The sequence below is a fragment of the Canis lupus genome, chromosome 37 (genome assembly GCF_011100685.1).
Source record: "Canis lupus familiaris isolate Mischka breed German Shepherd chromosome 37, alternate assembly UU_Cfam_GSD_1.0, whole genome shotgun sequence".
Classification (NCBI taxonomy): domain Eukaryota; kingdom Metazoa; phylum Chordata; class Mammalia; order Carnivora; family Canidae; genus Canis; species Canis lupus.
In genome coordinates this window covers 28582558-28598571 of record NC_049258.1, presented here as the reverse complement: position 1 = coordinate 28598571, position 16014 = coordinate 28582558, and the positions used below count along the sequence as shown (strand labels likewise).

The 16014-nt window shown below is 38.7% G+C and overlaps 1 protein-coding gene across 3 annotated transcripts in view; it reads left to right on the top strand.

Annotated features, from left to right (window-relative positions):
* Positions 1-16014, top strand: part of FARSB (phenylalanyl-tRNA synthetase subunit beta) — a 69225-nt gene that overhangs the window by 3942 nt on the left and 49269 nt on the right. For 2 of the 3 annotated variants that reach the window (XM_038585870.1, XM_038585869.1), the window contains exons 2-7: positions 2448-2503; positions 5300-5454; positions 7489-7558; positions 8134-8249; positions 14223-14373; positions 15341-15449. In XM_038585870.1, the coding sequence (XP_038441798.1) occupies positions 2448-2503; positions 5300-5454; positions 7489-7558; positions 8134-8249; positions 14223-14373; positions 15341-15449 (657 nt within the window). The remainder of the gene's footprint in view (positions 1-2447; positions 2504-5299; positions 5455-7488; positions 7559-8133; positions 8250-14222; positions 14374-15340; positions 15450-16014) is intronic. The other variant, XM_038585871.1, reaches the window with a different exon arrangement.

The window sequence follows — 16014 nt, the reverse complement described above, 5'->3', positions numbered from 1 at the left end:
GAAGTCATTTCTGAATTTTAGCACATTTTTACATCTTAGGAGGCTGAGAATTTTTAAAACCATCTAGTCTTGGCTCCTTTTTTTTGGTCTTTAGTTTGTCACTTCTCTCACATTATAAACAGAAAAAGAAAAAAGGTGACAGCACTGTTGGGAATCTTAGCTACATCACCCAGTTGAATACACAGACAGTAGAAAACCTAACTGGTCAATAGCATCGCTTGCTAAACTTCTGCTTTTACCTGCAAAGGGTTCTTCTTTGCCAGTTTCTGGTACACTACCTCCCTTTCCTCCATATCCTCACCTGCATCCTTATTAAAGACTGTGAGGCTTCTTGTAACAGCTCTTTCAAGACCTTTGAGGTTTTGATTTACACTTTCCTCAAAGCCCACTCCCTGATTCTAAAGCCATCCCTGTATTTCCTCCGTATTTTGTCTGGCAGCACTCCATTTCCAGAGACGAACTTCTATTCTCTATTGCTGCACGAGAAAATACTCCAGTGCATAGGAGTGTAAGACAAGTGATTATTATCTCATAGGTTTTGAGAGAGGAATCAAGGAGTGGCTGAGCTGGGTGCTTGTGGCTCTGGGCCCTGACTAGATTGCAGGCAGGCTGTCAGCTGGGTCTGCAGTCCTTTCCAGGCTTGGCTGGCTGAGGAATATGCTTCCAGGATCACTCGTGTGTCTGCTTCTGACCTCCGTTCACATGAGGGTGTGAGTACCAGGAGTGGGGATCACGGGCCTGGAGTCCCAGACTTCCTGCTCTCAGCCTTCCCACCTCCCATACAGCGCCTGAGCCTTACAGATTTTGCCTTTGACATTCCTCACATTCTTCCTTCTTCTGACCCACTGCTGCTCCCTCAGCAGAGTCCTCACTGCCGTACCACATGTACCATTGCAGAAGCCTCCCTGCTCCAATCTATCCACCGCTCTGCTACTGTTGTTTAGGATGCAGATCTAACTGTGCTTTTGCCCTGTGGAAAATCCTTCGGCGTAACCCCCGCTGCCTGCAGGTGGGACAGAGCAAGTCCCTTGGCATGTGCGTTCTTTCTGCTGGAACATCGTATCTCTTCCCGACCTTATCCTTACGCTTCATCCATATCGAACTTTCCAAATTTGCCATGCTGTTGTCCCACTCCCCCACAAGCCTTTGTGCGAAGCCTTAGCTGATTCTGACTGAAGCTGATTACTTCCTTTGTGCCATCTCTGTACCTTGCACTTAACTGTATTTACACATCTGACCTCTTTATTAGAGTAGGAATTTTTTTTTTCCATAGCCTTGGCACCTAGTCCAATGCCTGGCATATAGTAGATAACTCTTAAGTGTTAAGTTGAAGTTCATTGTGAAGGTCAGAATCTTAAGACCAGCTACTCACTAGGATATACTGGTGATGATGGTTTGTGTTCAGTTTTTGATAACGACAAAATCCCCCTAAATGCTGTTTGAGGTAGCAAAGTAGGATATAACTTCAAGGAAGAAAATTGTTAATTATTGCAGACCTACTAGTTTCAGGGTGCTATGCCAATCCATTACCTGCGTAATGTCATTGAAATCTTTCCCAGAGTTCCATGCTAAAAATAAACGGCTGTAAAATGCTATCTTATGGATGAGGCCTAGGAGTCAGGAATTTTACATAAAGTGCCAAGCTCTTAGAGCTAGTGAGTGAGTTGGAGTTCAGACTCCGACTGGCCTATCTCCAAAGCCTGCCAATCAGACCTCAGAATTTTATTTATTTTTAAAGATTTTATTCATAAGAGATAGAGGCAGAGACACAGGCAGAGGGAGAAGCAGGCTCCATGCAGGGAGCTCGACGTGGGACTCATCCCGGGACTCCAGGATCACGCCTTGGGCCAAAGGCAGGCACTAAACTGCTGAGCCACCCAGGAATCCCCAGGCCTCAGAATTTTAAATGATAGGATTTACGTGACCTTATCCCATTGTGTAGGACCTGTGTTTTGGAGCCTACTTTATACTTGATACCTACTTAACAGGTTCTTTTTCTAAGAAAATGTGAACTTCCCAGAGTAGGTAACCTAATTCTGTAGTTGCTGTTAAATGAATTAGCCCTTAAAGAGTTCTTTTCAGGGGTGTTTGTTTTTTGGTTGCTTTTTTTTTTTTTTTTTTTGGTTTTAAAATGGTGCTGATGCCTGGTAATTAATATGTTTGATATAGAGCAGTTATTAAGAAAATGCAGTTTATATACTATCATTTATTTTTTTAAAGATTTTATTTATTCATGAGAGACATAGAGGCAGAGACATAGGCAGAGGGAGAGGAGAAGCAGGCTCCATGTAGGAAGCACAGTGTGGGACTCGATCCTGGGACTCTGGGATCATGCCCTGAGCCAAAGGCAGACACTCAACCGCTGAGCCATCCAGGCATCCCTACCACTTTCATTTAAACTGAGCAGATTAAAATTAGCAATCTCTCTTTTTTTTTTTTTTTTCCAGCCGACGAAGAATTTGATGAACTATGTTTTGAATTTGGTCTGGAACTTGATGAAATTGTATGTATTGAATATTTTAAAAAATATTTCATGTATAACTGCGTTTTTCAGAAGTATACTATATTTTGTTATGGTTAGAGCAAGATGGAACATTTGTGGGCTCTGGTGATTTCTGTGTTCTTGGTGTTCAGGAGCTAAGCTCCAGTTCTTAGAGTATCTGGTGCTTTCTTTAAAGTCTTAGAAAGGGTTCATGCATTAAATTGTGTACAGTCACCTTGAGTTATTGAGCTAATGCTGTGCAGATGGATAGACCATCTTGAGTAACCCAGAATGGCAGTGTGCTCCCTGGCAGTGAGGTGCCTTTTTACAAATTAATTAGCAAACGGGGCCTGGGGAGCAATGGAACCATTACTTTAGCCAGAGTGAGAGTTCATGCTTTCTTGGCTGGTAGGTCCCCCTCCTTCATTTCCTCTGTGCCCCTATTGCACCTTCCTCTGTTCCTGTTTAGCCAGTATTAATTCATTCCTAATCATTACTGTAGACCCTGACCTTGTAAAATGATCTGTTTTTTTAAGAGTTGCTTATAAAAATCCTTATAAAGCATATTCCTAGTCTTTTAGTTGTATAATTAAAATACTTATAAAAAGTTTATTTGCAAAATACATTATTAATAGTTACATAAGACATTGTATTTATAACTAAAATACTTTTATGTTTTTCTTGTAACGTTATTTTTTCTTAAGCCTTTTTTTTTTTAATTTATTCAGTGTTAAAATACTATGAGATTTAGGCTGACAAAAACATACATTGACTTGCCTCGGTTTTTTCTGCTTTTTTACTGATGTTACAGGGTTTGTTTTTGTTAATGAGCATCTTTAGGCTTGAAATTGGCTAAGATTTCTCTAAGTTACTTATTAATAAGACTTAGTTTCAGGCTGTAGGATATCTAAACATTGGACAGGATATCAGAAAATCTGAGTATTCAAGCTCCTATATTTACGAGCTGTGTAAACTACATTGCTTCTCTGGGCCTCCTTTTCATCTATGAAATGGGGGCTATGAATTATATGATCTCTATAGATCCCTTCCAGCTCTGAAATTTCTGTGGTCTTTGATTTCTGTAAGGTTTTTGTTAGCCCTCACAAACCCGGCTTTCAGACACAGTCTTTGTATGAATTGAGGTACTGAAATGAAAGATGTAAGCTGGTGTGTCCTTTCTGCAAGGGGACTAGTCTTTTTTTCTTTTTAAATTCAGATGTCTTAATTTCTCTGCTTACCACATTTTCTCCTCTTCCTATGAGTCCCTCCTGAAACATCACATTCCCTGTGATGGCAATGATGAGAGCATAACATGAAGGGAGGCAGAAGGAGGAAGAAGAATTAGAATTTAAATAAAGCTCAAAGAGGTCAATAAAATTGCTGTTTTTTTTTTTTTTTTTTTTTTTTGTTAAGATTTTATTTATTTATTCATGAGAGACAGAGAGGCAGCGACACAGGCAGAGGGAGAAGCAGGCTCCATGCAGGGAGCCTGATGAGGGACTCAATCCCGGGACTCCGGGATCACGCCCTGGGTCAAAGTCAGGTGCTAAACCACTGAGCAACCTAGGCGTCCCAAATTGCTGTTTTTTTAAGTTGAAGTATAAGCGACATATAGTATCTTATCTCAGGTGTATGTTGTAGTGATTCTTATCTCTCTTGCCAATGGTTATCTTTGAGAAGATCTGTTATTCTTTGCTATAATATGGTGACAGATATTCTTAAGCTTTTGGCTACTGGATTAAAATTATTCTAGTGTTTCTTCTCTTTTTGGTTACCTTTACTCTTCTCTATACCTTTACTATTATTAGATCGCTTCCCATTGTGCCATAATCTCTTCTGATTTTTTTTTTTAATTTTTTTTATTTATTTATGATAGTCACAGAGAGAGAGAGGAGGCAGAGACACAGGCAGAGGGAGAAGCAGGCTCCATGCACTGGGAGCCTGATGCGGGACTCGATCCCGGGTCTCCAGGATCGCGCCCTGGGCCAAAGGCAGGCGCCAAACCGCTGCGCCACCCAGGGATCCCTCTCTTCTGATTTACACCACAGTTCTGATCTCTTCAGATGTTTTTTTGTGTTTTTTTTTTTTTTTTTTTTTTTTTTTTTAATATTACTCATTCTGTTGCTTCTAGGCTTGGGGTGCCTACTGGATTTAGCTTTTAGAGTCATTATAAGAAGTCCTATTTCTTCTATTTGGTGAATCATCTTTATTTTGCCTCTTTGACACCTTTTGTTGTTGCTGCTCTATGTACTTGGTAGTGGTATTTTCTTTTAAATCTGGGATGGGCAAACTCTTTGTAAAGGTATTGTAAGCCTGGTAGGTGGTGTAGTCTCTATCACAATTCAGCTGTTAGTATGTAAGTCACAACAGCTAACATGTAAACAAATGGGCCTGGTGATATCCCATTAAAACTTTACTTACAAAAATAGGTGGTAGGCATGATTTTGACTGGTGGGCCATAGTTTGCTGACCCTTTCTTGAGATGAGTTAGCGCTGTTCTGGAATGACTGAGGATGCTAGATATCCGAACTCAGCAAAAAAATTGAGTATTTTTACTTGAGAGAAAGTGCATGCATGCACATGAGTGGGAGAGGGGTAGAGAGAGAAAGAGCCTTCAAGCAGACTCCCTGCTGAGCAGGGAACCTGATGCTGGGCTTGATCTTAGGACCCATTAGATCATGACCTGAGCGGAAACCAGGAACTAGATGCTCAGCTGAGCTATCTTGGTGCCCCTGTAGTTACTACTTTGTAGCACTGACAACTAATTTTTCAAAAGAATTTAGATCTATTGTGCTTTATTTTTTGGGCTTGTTTTAGACTTCTGAGAAAGAAATCATAAGTAAGGAACAAGGTAATGAAAAGGCAGAAGGAGCCTCTGATGTTGTTCTTTACAAAATTGACGTCCCTGCCAATAGATATGATCTCCTATGTTTGGAAGGATTGGTTCGAGGACTTCAAGTCTTCAAAGAAAGGTAAGAGAATATGTCTATTAAATACTTTGCTCAGATTTCTTTTGCTTGGCATTATCAGCAACTCTGTTTAAGTCTTTGGAAAAAAATTTGTTGGGCAGGTGTACAGCTTTAAGTTTGCATAGAGGGTGAGTTAGAATAAGATTCATGCAGATTATAACCATTTAAAAATTTGCATTTTGAGGGGATCCCTGGGTGGCGCAGCGGTTTAGCGCCTGCCTTTGGCCCAGGGCGCGATCCTGGAGACCCGGGATCGAATCCCATGTCAGGCTCCGGTGCATGGAGCCTGCTTCTCCCTCTGCCTGTGTCTCTCTGCCTCACTCTCTCTCTCTCTCTGTGTGACTATCATAAAAAAAATTAAATTAAATTAAATTTAAAAAAATTTGCATTTTGAGTCCTAGCTTTACATCTGGAGAACTATTTAAAGCTGGAGTAGTTAATGATTTTATGGCCTTCTATAAAAAAGTTAAGGGGGGAAAAAAGTTAAGGGGATTCATGTGAATTTTTTCAGTAATCCAGTTGAAATACATGAGTAATTTGATTTGTTAAAGGTGGGAGGAAAGTAGAGGTGACAAAACTTTATATGCTATTTGCTTAAGAACTCTAAGGAAGCTCAGGAGTAGAGGTTTCTAACTGGAAAACTGAAGATCTTACGATGGCTCTCTGATCATGGACAAGTTCATTGGCCTCTGTAGTTTGAATCTCCTAATTATTTATTTACTTATTTATTTTGAGAGAGAACAAATGTGCGCCTGCTTGAGCCAGTGAGGGGATCAAAGGGGAGAGAGGAGGAGAGAATCTTAAGGAGACTCCGTGCCCCAGTGTGAAGCCCTACACGGGGCTCAGTCTCATAACTCTGAGATCATGACCTGAGCCAAAATCAAGAGTCACATGCTTAACCGACTAAGGCGCCCCTCAGCCTCCTGATTTATAATGGATATTTTTAAGTCCCCTTCCAACTACTCATGTAATGAATACAATGAATATATAAAGTGAAAAAGAGGTGAAACAAGAGCACTTATCAAAAATAATTATTTTTGGTTTTGATGACCTATCATCTGGTGAGCTGCAAAAGGATGAGTGTCTGGCCGATGGGCTAGACTCTGAACCAGTGAGGTTTTGGGTGATTGATGGGTATGGGTGAAAGGGTGATAATTAGGCATTTGGTTTAGGTGGTTAAAATTTGGAAAGTGACTCCGTTGCTTCTCTGTGTGTGACAATCAGACCCTTATATTTTAGGGCCAACGATGATCCCTTAAGGTGCATTTTCCAAATCTGCTTGATGGGAGTCCTTTACTCCTAGCAGGCACCTGATTCTTATTCTCAGACAGAATTAGGAAAGTGACTTAACCCTGTTGCTATTCAGGGTGTGATCACTCTGTGGACCAGCAATCCTCTCTGTCCTCTGAGAGCTTGTTAGGAATGCAAAATCTCAGCCTCTACTCAAGACCTATTGAATCAGTCTGTGGTTTAACAGATTCCCCCCTTGACTGTAAGCACGTTCAGGTTTGAGAAGCACTGAATTAAAACAGTAGTTCTCAGTCTCTCCTGATAAGAATTACCTGCACTTTGCCTTCAAAATGTACCACTTCCTGGGTCTTTCCTTTAAATATCCTAATTCAGTATATCCAGATGGGACCAGGCAATCTGTATTTTTAATAAACCCTGCTTTTCTTAGAAGCTCAGAGTCTCATGGTTGGAATAAAACTTTAAAGGCTATCAATCTTTAAAAACAGAAGTTAATAAGTCTAGCCCCTCAGCTGATGTAAATGCTTCCTCTATGGTTGCTTGGTGCTTTTCTAGCCTCTGCAGACCCTCCAGTGACTGGACACTTCTTACTGGGAGGCATCCTATACCATTGTTGGACAACCATAAATGTTAGAACGTTTGATTTTTGTTTTTAATATTTAGCCTAAATCCGGTTTGCTATAACTTCAACCTACTGTCTTAGCTCTGTTCATTTTTTATATTTTTACACAGAATGCAGTTTGCCAACCATTTTTTGTTAAAAATCAAGTTTGTTTTATATCCTTTTAGGATAAAGGCTCCAGTGTATAAACGGGTAACACCTAATGGAGAAATCCAGAAATTGATCATCACAGAAGAGGTAATAAAGGATAGATTCTTATTTTCCTTTTTAAAAAGTATCCTTTGTGTATAGAAGATGGGGAGGAGAAAGGAACAAAACTGATCTTTCTGCCAAATATAATTTTCTTTGATCACTTGGACAAAAATAGACCTATATTTAGCCTTTAGCTCTTAAAAACTATCAATTTGTTCCTTTCATTTACCGGTGAAAGCAAAGCATTTGTTTTCTTGAATCATTTTGGAAAATAACAAAAAGTGTTTATTTAAAAAACTTTGAGATAGATTAAGTTATGGCATATTAATAAAGTTTAAAGAAACTTTGGGGGACATTATTTTGATAAAATTAGCCTGTAAGGAGTTTGCTCATAGTTGATAATTTTTTCTGTTGTTGAGTAAATTTTCAGAAATTTTACTGAAATGTAAATTGCACGGGAAGGGTGACTGTCTCTTGCCACCACTATATGTTTGATTGAAAGAGTACATATGCTTGTTTGTGAATTTGCGATCGTATCAGAATGCAGCTAACTTTCTTTCACAAGATGTTATTAGAAAAGCCCAGGTATGGACAATCTCTAACGGTACAATGAACTTCAGACAGCTAAAATACGTCCTTATGCTGTGGCAGCAGTTCTACGAAATATAAAGTTCACTAAAGATCGATACGACAGCTTCATTGAACTTCAGGAGAAATTACATCAGAATATTTGCAGGTTTGTGGTGGCATCTTCTTTCCCCCTTGCCTTCTCTGTTGCTCTTTTTCCCCTCTTTCCCTCCCTCCTTTCTTCCTCTGCAGGTTTTTTCAGAACATTTCTAAATATGTGAGAATAACAAGAGTTTAAATTTGCTTAACTAAATTTAAATAAGCTTACATCTTACCCGATAGCTGTTTGTTACTGTTATGAAACAGTACATGTATGTAGAAATAAGAGCTCTGTTTGGAGTACTATATAGAGAAGAAATATCTAGTCCTAGAGATTTTCTTGGTTTCTATGTTGTGTTTTTGTTGTTCAAATTATTAGTAGCGGATTATCTACTAAGTGTTAAATGAGAGTAATTTAAAATATGACTTGTCATTTTTGGAAAAATTTCTGGTTTTGATGTCACTTCTTGAGTATAATTAGAAATTTACAGATGAAACTTGACTTTTTTTTTTTAAAGATCTTATTTATTCATGAGAGGCACACAGAGAAGAGAGAGAAAGGGGGGGAAGAGACACAGGCAGAGGGAGAAGAAGGCTCCATGCAGGGAGCCTGACTTGGGACTCGATCCCAGGTCTCCAGGATCAGGTCCTGGGCTGAAGGCAGCGCTAAACCGCTGAGCCACTGGGGCTGCCCTGAAACTTGACTTCTGAATAACTGAATTTTCTTACTACTGTTCAACATTACTATCCATCATTTTCCATGTGCTCCTTTTACACAGTGATCTTCAGACCTATATAATTTCTGAACTCCTCAAGGTCAAGGAAGGTAACAGTGGGAGTCCTTGAACTAACTTCAGTATTTAAGAAATCCTGATGGAAATTATAGATTTACTTACTGATAAACATTAAGCTTTAGCCAACATATCAGGGTTTTTTTTTTTGTATTGGTCCTGAAGTACATCAGCATATCTTATGCTGATCAAAAGATATGATTAAGTTATAGATTCCTTGAATAAAATAGAAAGTTTTTATTGTAACTTCAGTTTGGTAAACTGGAGATTGAAGAGGCTTCTATGTAAGTGATGGTCTAGGGACAGGATTGGAGGGGACCCTGGACATTTTCTTCTGGAGTAGAATATTTTAAAATAAAACACCAGTAGGTCTCTATTTCCAGAAACATCTTTATGTGGGAAAAGAAAATTCTTCAGATTCTAAATAATATTATTCCTAGTTCTTATATAAAAAAGTCTGTTAGCTAATAATCAAAACAAAAATTTAAATATAATCTCAAATGAAGAAAAATAGATTTCTGACAAGCAAGTAAGCAGTTGAGGGTGATTATCTGTTCTGGACAAAGTTTATTTGAAGAATCTATTTTTATGTAAATTGGAAGGCATTTACTCAATTCAGCGTTAACCTCTGATTATGTGGTATTTCTGGAAATCATAAGCTTTTTGAAAGGGAGAAATAAATCCCATCCTAACACTCTGGTGTGCTAGAGTCCTTTCCTGTCAGTAAATCCTGATTAACCTCTTGCACGAGTTTTGGAAACTTGTGTTTTTCAAGAAATCTATTCATTTGTTTACGTTAGCCAATGTATTGGCATAAAGTTGTTTATGATGTACTCTTATTATCCTTTTAATATCTAGTATCTGTAGTGATACCACCTTTTTCATTTGTTTTTTTTCCCTTGATCAGGGTGACTGGAGAGGTTTATCAACTGTATTGATCTTTTCAAAGAACCAGCTTTTGGTTTTATTGACTTATTTTTCCCTCCATTGATTAAGCAATGTTCTGTGTAGTGCTAATTGCTAATTCTATGGCAAGACCCTTCTGCCTACTTGATCCATTCCCATATGAAGTAGTGAGGTTTTCAGTCTGCGTGAACACTGTTTCTCCGATGAGTCTTTCCCTGGCTGCGGGTAATTTTCTCACTGCGTGCACTAATCAACACTTGGCCGAACACTTTGGGAGTTGGTGGGGAACCTCTGCAAGTTTCCAGAATCCTCGTAGCTCTCTCCACTTCAGTCTTATGCCAGTGAACTCCAGCTGTCTTAGCTTCCCTAGACTCTGTTATGTCTCTCAACTCAGGAAGTCCACTGAGCTCCAACCTTGTCCATCTTTCCTAACTTACAGTGTGGAAACCCCTCCAGGCAGTAAGCTGGGGATAGTCTTGGGGCTCACTTCACTTATTTCCAATCTGTCTGGGACTGCTACCCTTCATTGACTGATGTTCAGGGCCACCCATGAAACTATTTCCTGATTTTTGTCCCTTTTATAGTGGTTTTGGGCGAGAGAGTAAATCTAGTCTCTGTTACTCCATCTTGGCTGGAAGTGTCCAGTGAATTTTTTACCTCCCTTATCTTAGAATCCATTAAAAGTTTTTCTTTCTTTCTTTCTTTCTTTTTCTTTCTTTCTTTCTTTCTTTCTTTCTTTCTTTCTTTCTTTCTTTCTTTCTTTCTTTCTTTCTTTCTTTCTTTCTTTCTTTTTTTTTTTAAAAGATTTTATTTATTGAGAGAGAGAGAGGCAGAGACACAGGCAGAGGAAGAAGCAGGCTCCATGTAGGGAACCCGATGCGCGGGACTCGATCCCAGATCTCCAGGATCACACCTGGGGCTGCAGACGGGCCGCTCGCTTTCTATCCTTTCCTTTTTTTTTTTTTTTTTTTTTTTTTAAGATTTTATTATTCATAGAGACACAGAGAGAGGGGGGTGCAGAGACACAGGCAGAGGGAGAAGCAGGCTCCATGCAGGGAGCCCGATGTAGGACTCGATCCAGGGTCCCCAGGATCATGCCCTGGGCTGAAGGCAGTGCTAAACCGCTGCGCCACCGGGGCTGCCCCCTTTTTCCTTTCCTTTTCCTTTCCTTTTTTTTTTTTTTTTTTTAAAGATTTTATTTATTTATTCATGAGAGTCACAGAGAGAGAGAGAGAGAAGCAGAGCGAGAAGCAGGCTCCATGCACCGGGAGCCCGACGTGGGATCAATTCGGTCTCCAGGATCGCGACCTGGGCCAAAGGCAGGCGCCAAACAGCGAGCAACAAGGGAAAAGAAGTGGAAGGAAGGGGAAGGACGGGGAAGGGAAGGGGAAGGGAAGGGAAGGGAAGGGGAAGGGAAGGGAAGGGAGGGGAAGGGGGGGAGGGCAGGGAAGGAAAGGGGAAGGGAAGGGGAAGGAAGGGAAGGGGAAGGGAAGGGAAGTGGAAGGATGGGAAGGGAAGTGGAAGGGACTTGAATGGCCAAGTGTCTTTCCCTGTCCTTCCCTTTCCTTTCCTTTCATTTTCCTTTTCCTTTTCCTTCCCTTTTCCTTTCTTTCTCCTCATCTGTTTGTTCTGTGCATCTTTTCCACATAATTTTTGAATATTTTTTATGGTAGGAACTTTAAAATTTATATGGTGATTTGAAAATCTGGGTCATCTTAGCATTGATTTTTATAGACTGGTTTTGTCACATTTCTGTTCTCATGTCCACTGCTTTTTTTTTTTTTTTTTTAAGTTTATTTAAGGAATCACTACACCCAACGTGGGGCTCAGACTCACGACCCTGAGACCAAAAGTTGTATACTTTTTTTAAGATTTTATTTATTTATTTATTTTAAAGATTTTATTTATTTATTCATGATAGTCACACAGAGAGAGACAGAGAGGCAGAGACACAGGCAGAGGGAGAAGCAGGCTCCATGCAGGGAGCCCGAAGTGGGATTCGATCCCGGGTTTCCAGGATCGCGCCCCGGGCCAAAGGCAGGTGCCAAACCGCTGCGCCACCCAGGGATCCCGAGATTTTATTTATTTATTCATGAGAGACAGAGAGGCAGAGATGTAGGCAGAGGAAGAAGCAGGCTCCCTGTGGGACTTGATCCCAGGACCTGAGCTGAAGGCAGATGCTCAACTGCTGAGCCACCCAGGCGCCCCAGTTGCATACTCTTCTGACTGGGCCAGCTGGGTACCCCTCATGTCCACTGCTTTTTGGACATGAGGGGTACCTATGTACCCCTCATGAGGGGGAACAGAATGTTATGGATAAGGCTCTTGATTTTCTCTCTGAGGAGTGGTTTTGTCTTTCAGGCAAAGACTCTTGAATACTTAGCTAGACTCAAACTCGAAACACTTGGCTAGGTAGGAACTCTGCAGTTGGCAACAGCTAAGTGTTCTTCTCAATTCTTTCAGCTTCCTCCTGCCTTTTCACAGTTAGACTTTAAAATTTTTGCCAGTACAATAGGTAAAATCTTGATTTCTAACTTATTTTTAGTTTTTGTATTTTCATATGTCTGAGATATTAACCCTTTTCTATCCATAAATTACAAGTGTTTTCTCAGTTTGTTTTGACTCTTGCAGTCTTTGGGTATATAAAGCTTTCTTTCTTTTTTTTTTTTTTAAGATTTTATTTATTTGAGAGAGAGTACGAACAGGGAGATGGAGGCAGAGGGAGAGCGGGAAGCAGACTACCTGCCGAGCAGGGAGCTCCATGTGGGGCTTAATCCCAGGACCCTGAAATCATGACCTGAGCTGAATGCAGATGCTTAACTGACTGAACCACCCCGGTGCCCCCAAAGTTTTCAATTTGGATAGTCCCATTTATCAGTCTTCCTATGACTCTTATGTGTCATGTCAAGGGATATCCTCCAGTTTTACACATTGTTGTCCTATATTTTCTTTGAATAATTTTTTGGTTCCTTCTGTAAGTATATGTATGTTTGTCTCTTGCTTTTCAAAATACATAGCTCTTTGATTCATCTCAAATTTATTTTTATGATTGGTTTGAAATTGAGATTTAGTGATCGTTTATGGGAATACTGTTTTAGAATTAAGGGACTGTTACTGTCTTAAAAAACAAGACAAAACACAGACCTTCATATTCGTGGATTTGTCAATTGTATCTAAACAATGGTATCAAAAAAAAAATAAAAAAAAATAAATAAGCAATGGTATCTAGAGTTTGGTATCTAAATTTACCACACTCTATATTTCAACCTTTGCTGTTTCTGGAGTTGTAATCTTCTGAGAGCACATAACTCATTGAGTAAAGTAGTGCTGCTTTTGTGCTTGCTAACAGGTTTTTTTTTGTTTTTTTGTTGAGTTACCCATATTTATTAAGGTTTTTGTTACCAGTCTTGAAGGGTGACCAAGATTTATTCTTTACAGATTTTGAAAACTATTTCATAACTCATGTAATATGGACTTTAATAAAATCCTTGATTACTAATGCATTTTATCTATTTGGTGTATATATGTACTTATGCATAGATAAGCAAATATATTTGTACATACACCAAAAGCTAATTCCAAGAAATCTTAATGTCATAATTTATAAAATTTTAAGAAAACCCATAATTTCTGACCGAGGTTTTTTTTTTTTTTTTTTTTTTTTTGAATTGTCTTAGAAATCTTAGAGCCAAATTTGTGACTCTCTGTGCTAAAGCTATAGGCCTTTAAAAGATTCTGCTTTAGTATTAACATTGTTCCTGGCTCTATTTTATATCCCTATTTTTTTCTTTTTCTCCTAATATTAACTTGCTGTAAGTACCTAAAATTACCTTAAGTCCTTTCTGCATAAACTAGAAAGAATGAACTTAATAGCTTTTGAACTTCCCTTACATATTAAGTTTTAAGTGTAATTCACAGTTCTTAATTTTTTTTCCATGATTAAGGTAATACAGCTTTGTGACAGAAAATTTAGGAAAATATACAAAACCCAAAAAACAGCAATTTAGTAGTTTATTCTAACAAAACATTTGTTTACTTGAGGACCCTTAGAGAAAATGGGTTAAAAGAAAAAGGGGTTGTTCACTTGGAAAATGTCCTAATTAACACAGTACTTGGGAAAGCATAGTGGCAAGGAATTTACTGTAGCTACTGAAATAATGTGTTTTAATTAGCTTTAGAATTTCTCATTACTTTCAATGCTATGGGAATTTGTTCATCATACTCTTCTGAGTTTGCTTTAAAGTAATAGGCTACTATAGGGAAATGTCAATAAGAAACCTAGGTCTTTGAGCTCTAGAATTTGTTTTCGAATATCCAAAACTTTTTTTTTTTCCTTCAACATTTAGGAAAAGAGCCTTGGTTGCTATTGGTACCCATGATTTGGACACTTTGTCAGGCCCTTTTACATATACTGCAAAGCGACCTTCAGATATCAAATTCAAGCCTCTAAATAAGACCAAGGAGTATACAGCCTGTGAACTGATGAACATATACAAGGTAGATTGTTTTTTCTTTTTTTTTTAAATTTTTTTTTTTTTTAATTTTTATTTATTTATGATAGTCACAGAGAGAGAAAGAGAGAGAGGCAGAGACACAGGCAGAGGGAGAAGCAGGCTCCATGCACCGGGAGCCTGATGTGGGATTCGATCCCGGGTCTTCAGGATCGCGCCCTGGGCCAAAGGCAGGCGCCAAACCGCTGCGCCACCCAGGGATCCCGATTGTTTTTTCTATGTTATGCAAATAGCACTCCATAAATCAAGAAAATTCTTTCAAAGTCAAGTCTTGGAATTTGGGAGATGTAAATGAGTACTTTTTAAAAACAATTTCTATGCTCCAGTCAAGAGCTACTGATTCATTTGATGTAGAGTGGGGCCTGGGCATAGTTTTATTACTTTTTTAACCTCTTGAATGATTTTAATGTACAGCTGGAATTGAGAACCACTGAAGTAGAACATGCCACATTATATTCATATTTTGGTATAATTAAAGAATAAAATTTAAGTAGATTTTTGTGGGAAACAGTATTATGATGTGTTTACTTCCTACTATTTAGCATTTTAGATTCCGGGAGTTAAAATGATTCCAAAGTTACTTAATGGTGCTTAAAAAATAAGTGAGTATCATTCAGAAAAAGTAGCTTTTATCTTTGGCCTGAGTTGCCCACTGATTTCTTCCTATTTATGTAAACAGTTTTGTGATGGTTTGTGTATTGCTTGAGATGATTCAGGCTTACCAGTGCAAATCTATTTTCACTCTTGGAAAGCGATTTGGCTGTGTTCTCATATCTCCCTAGTAGGAGATGAGGTATACAAGGATATTGAAATATTTAGAAAATCTTACAAATGTAGGGCTGTCTGTAATATGGGACTGTTCTATTGTTTTTCTGACTTACCCCCTATTTTTTGTACTAGATAAGTATATAAACTAGCATTAGAAGTACATTGATTGTCTTAATTTTTTTCAGACTGACAACCACCTTAAACATTATTTACATATCATTGAAAATAAACCTCTATACCCAGTTATCTATGATAGCAATGGTGTTGTCCTTTCAATGCCTCCAGTCATCAATGGTGAGTTATTTAAGCATCAGGGTTTTTTTTGTTTTGTTTTTTCTCTTATCCTTCACCATTTCTATAGAACTCTAGACCTGCTCAATCAAATCTTAATCTGCGATCTCTGGTTTTTGTAGGTTTTAGTGTAATAGTTCTTTTCAACATTTTACAGGTGATTTTTATGTAACTTTTAAATGTATAAGTTTTCATCATAAGCACATAGATGTTTACTGGTGCCAGTCTCTAGATTGTTATATTCCTCCAAAGAGTGTTGATATTTTGGTTTTAGCCCATGACTCTCTTGGTTAGGTTCAAATTCTGCCTTGCCTGCTGTTTTATAGTTAAAACTTTTAAACAGAATTTCACTGTCTTACCTTCTTTGTGAAGACCCTTTTGAGGAGGCAACTTGGATGTACATACAAAATTTAAGGATGTCATAGTCCTAGATGTTGACCCTCCTGGAAGTGAGATGATTCACAATGGGAGGAGTCTCTTCCTCCTTGAGGTTGAACTCTAGCTGTTACAGAGCTTTAGAACCTGAGCTTCAGAGTATCCAGACCCAGGTCGTAGCCTTATTGCTTAA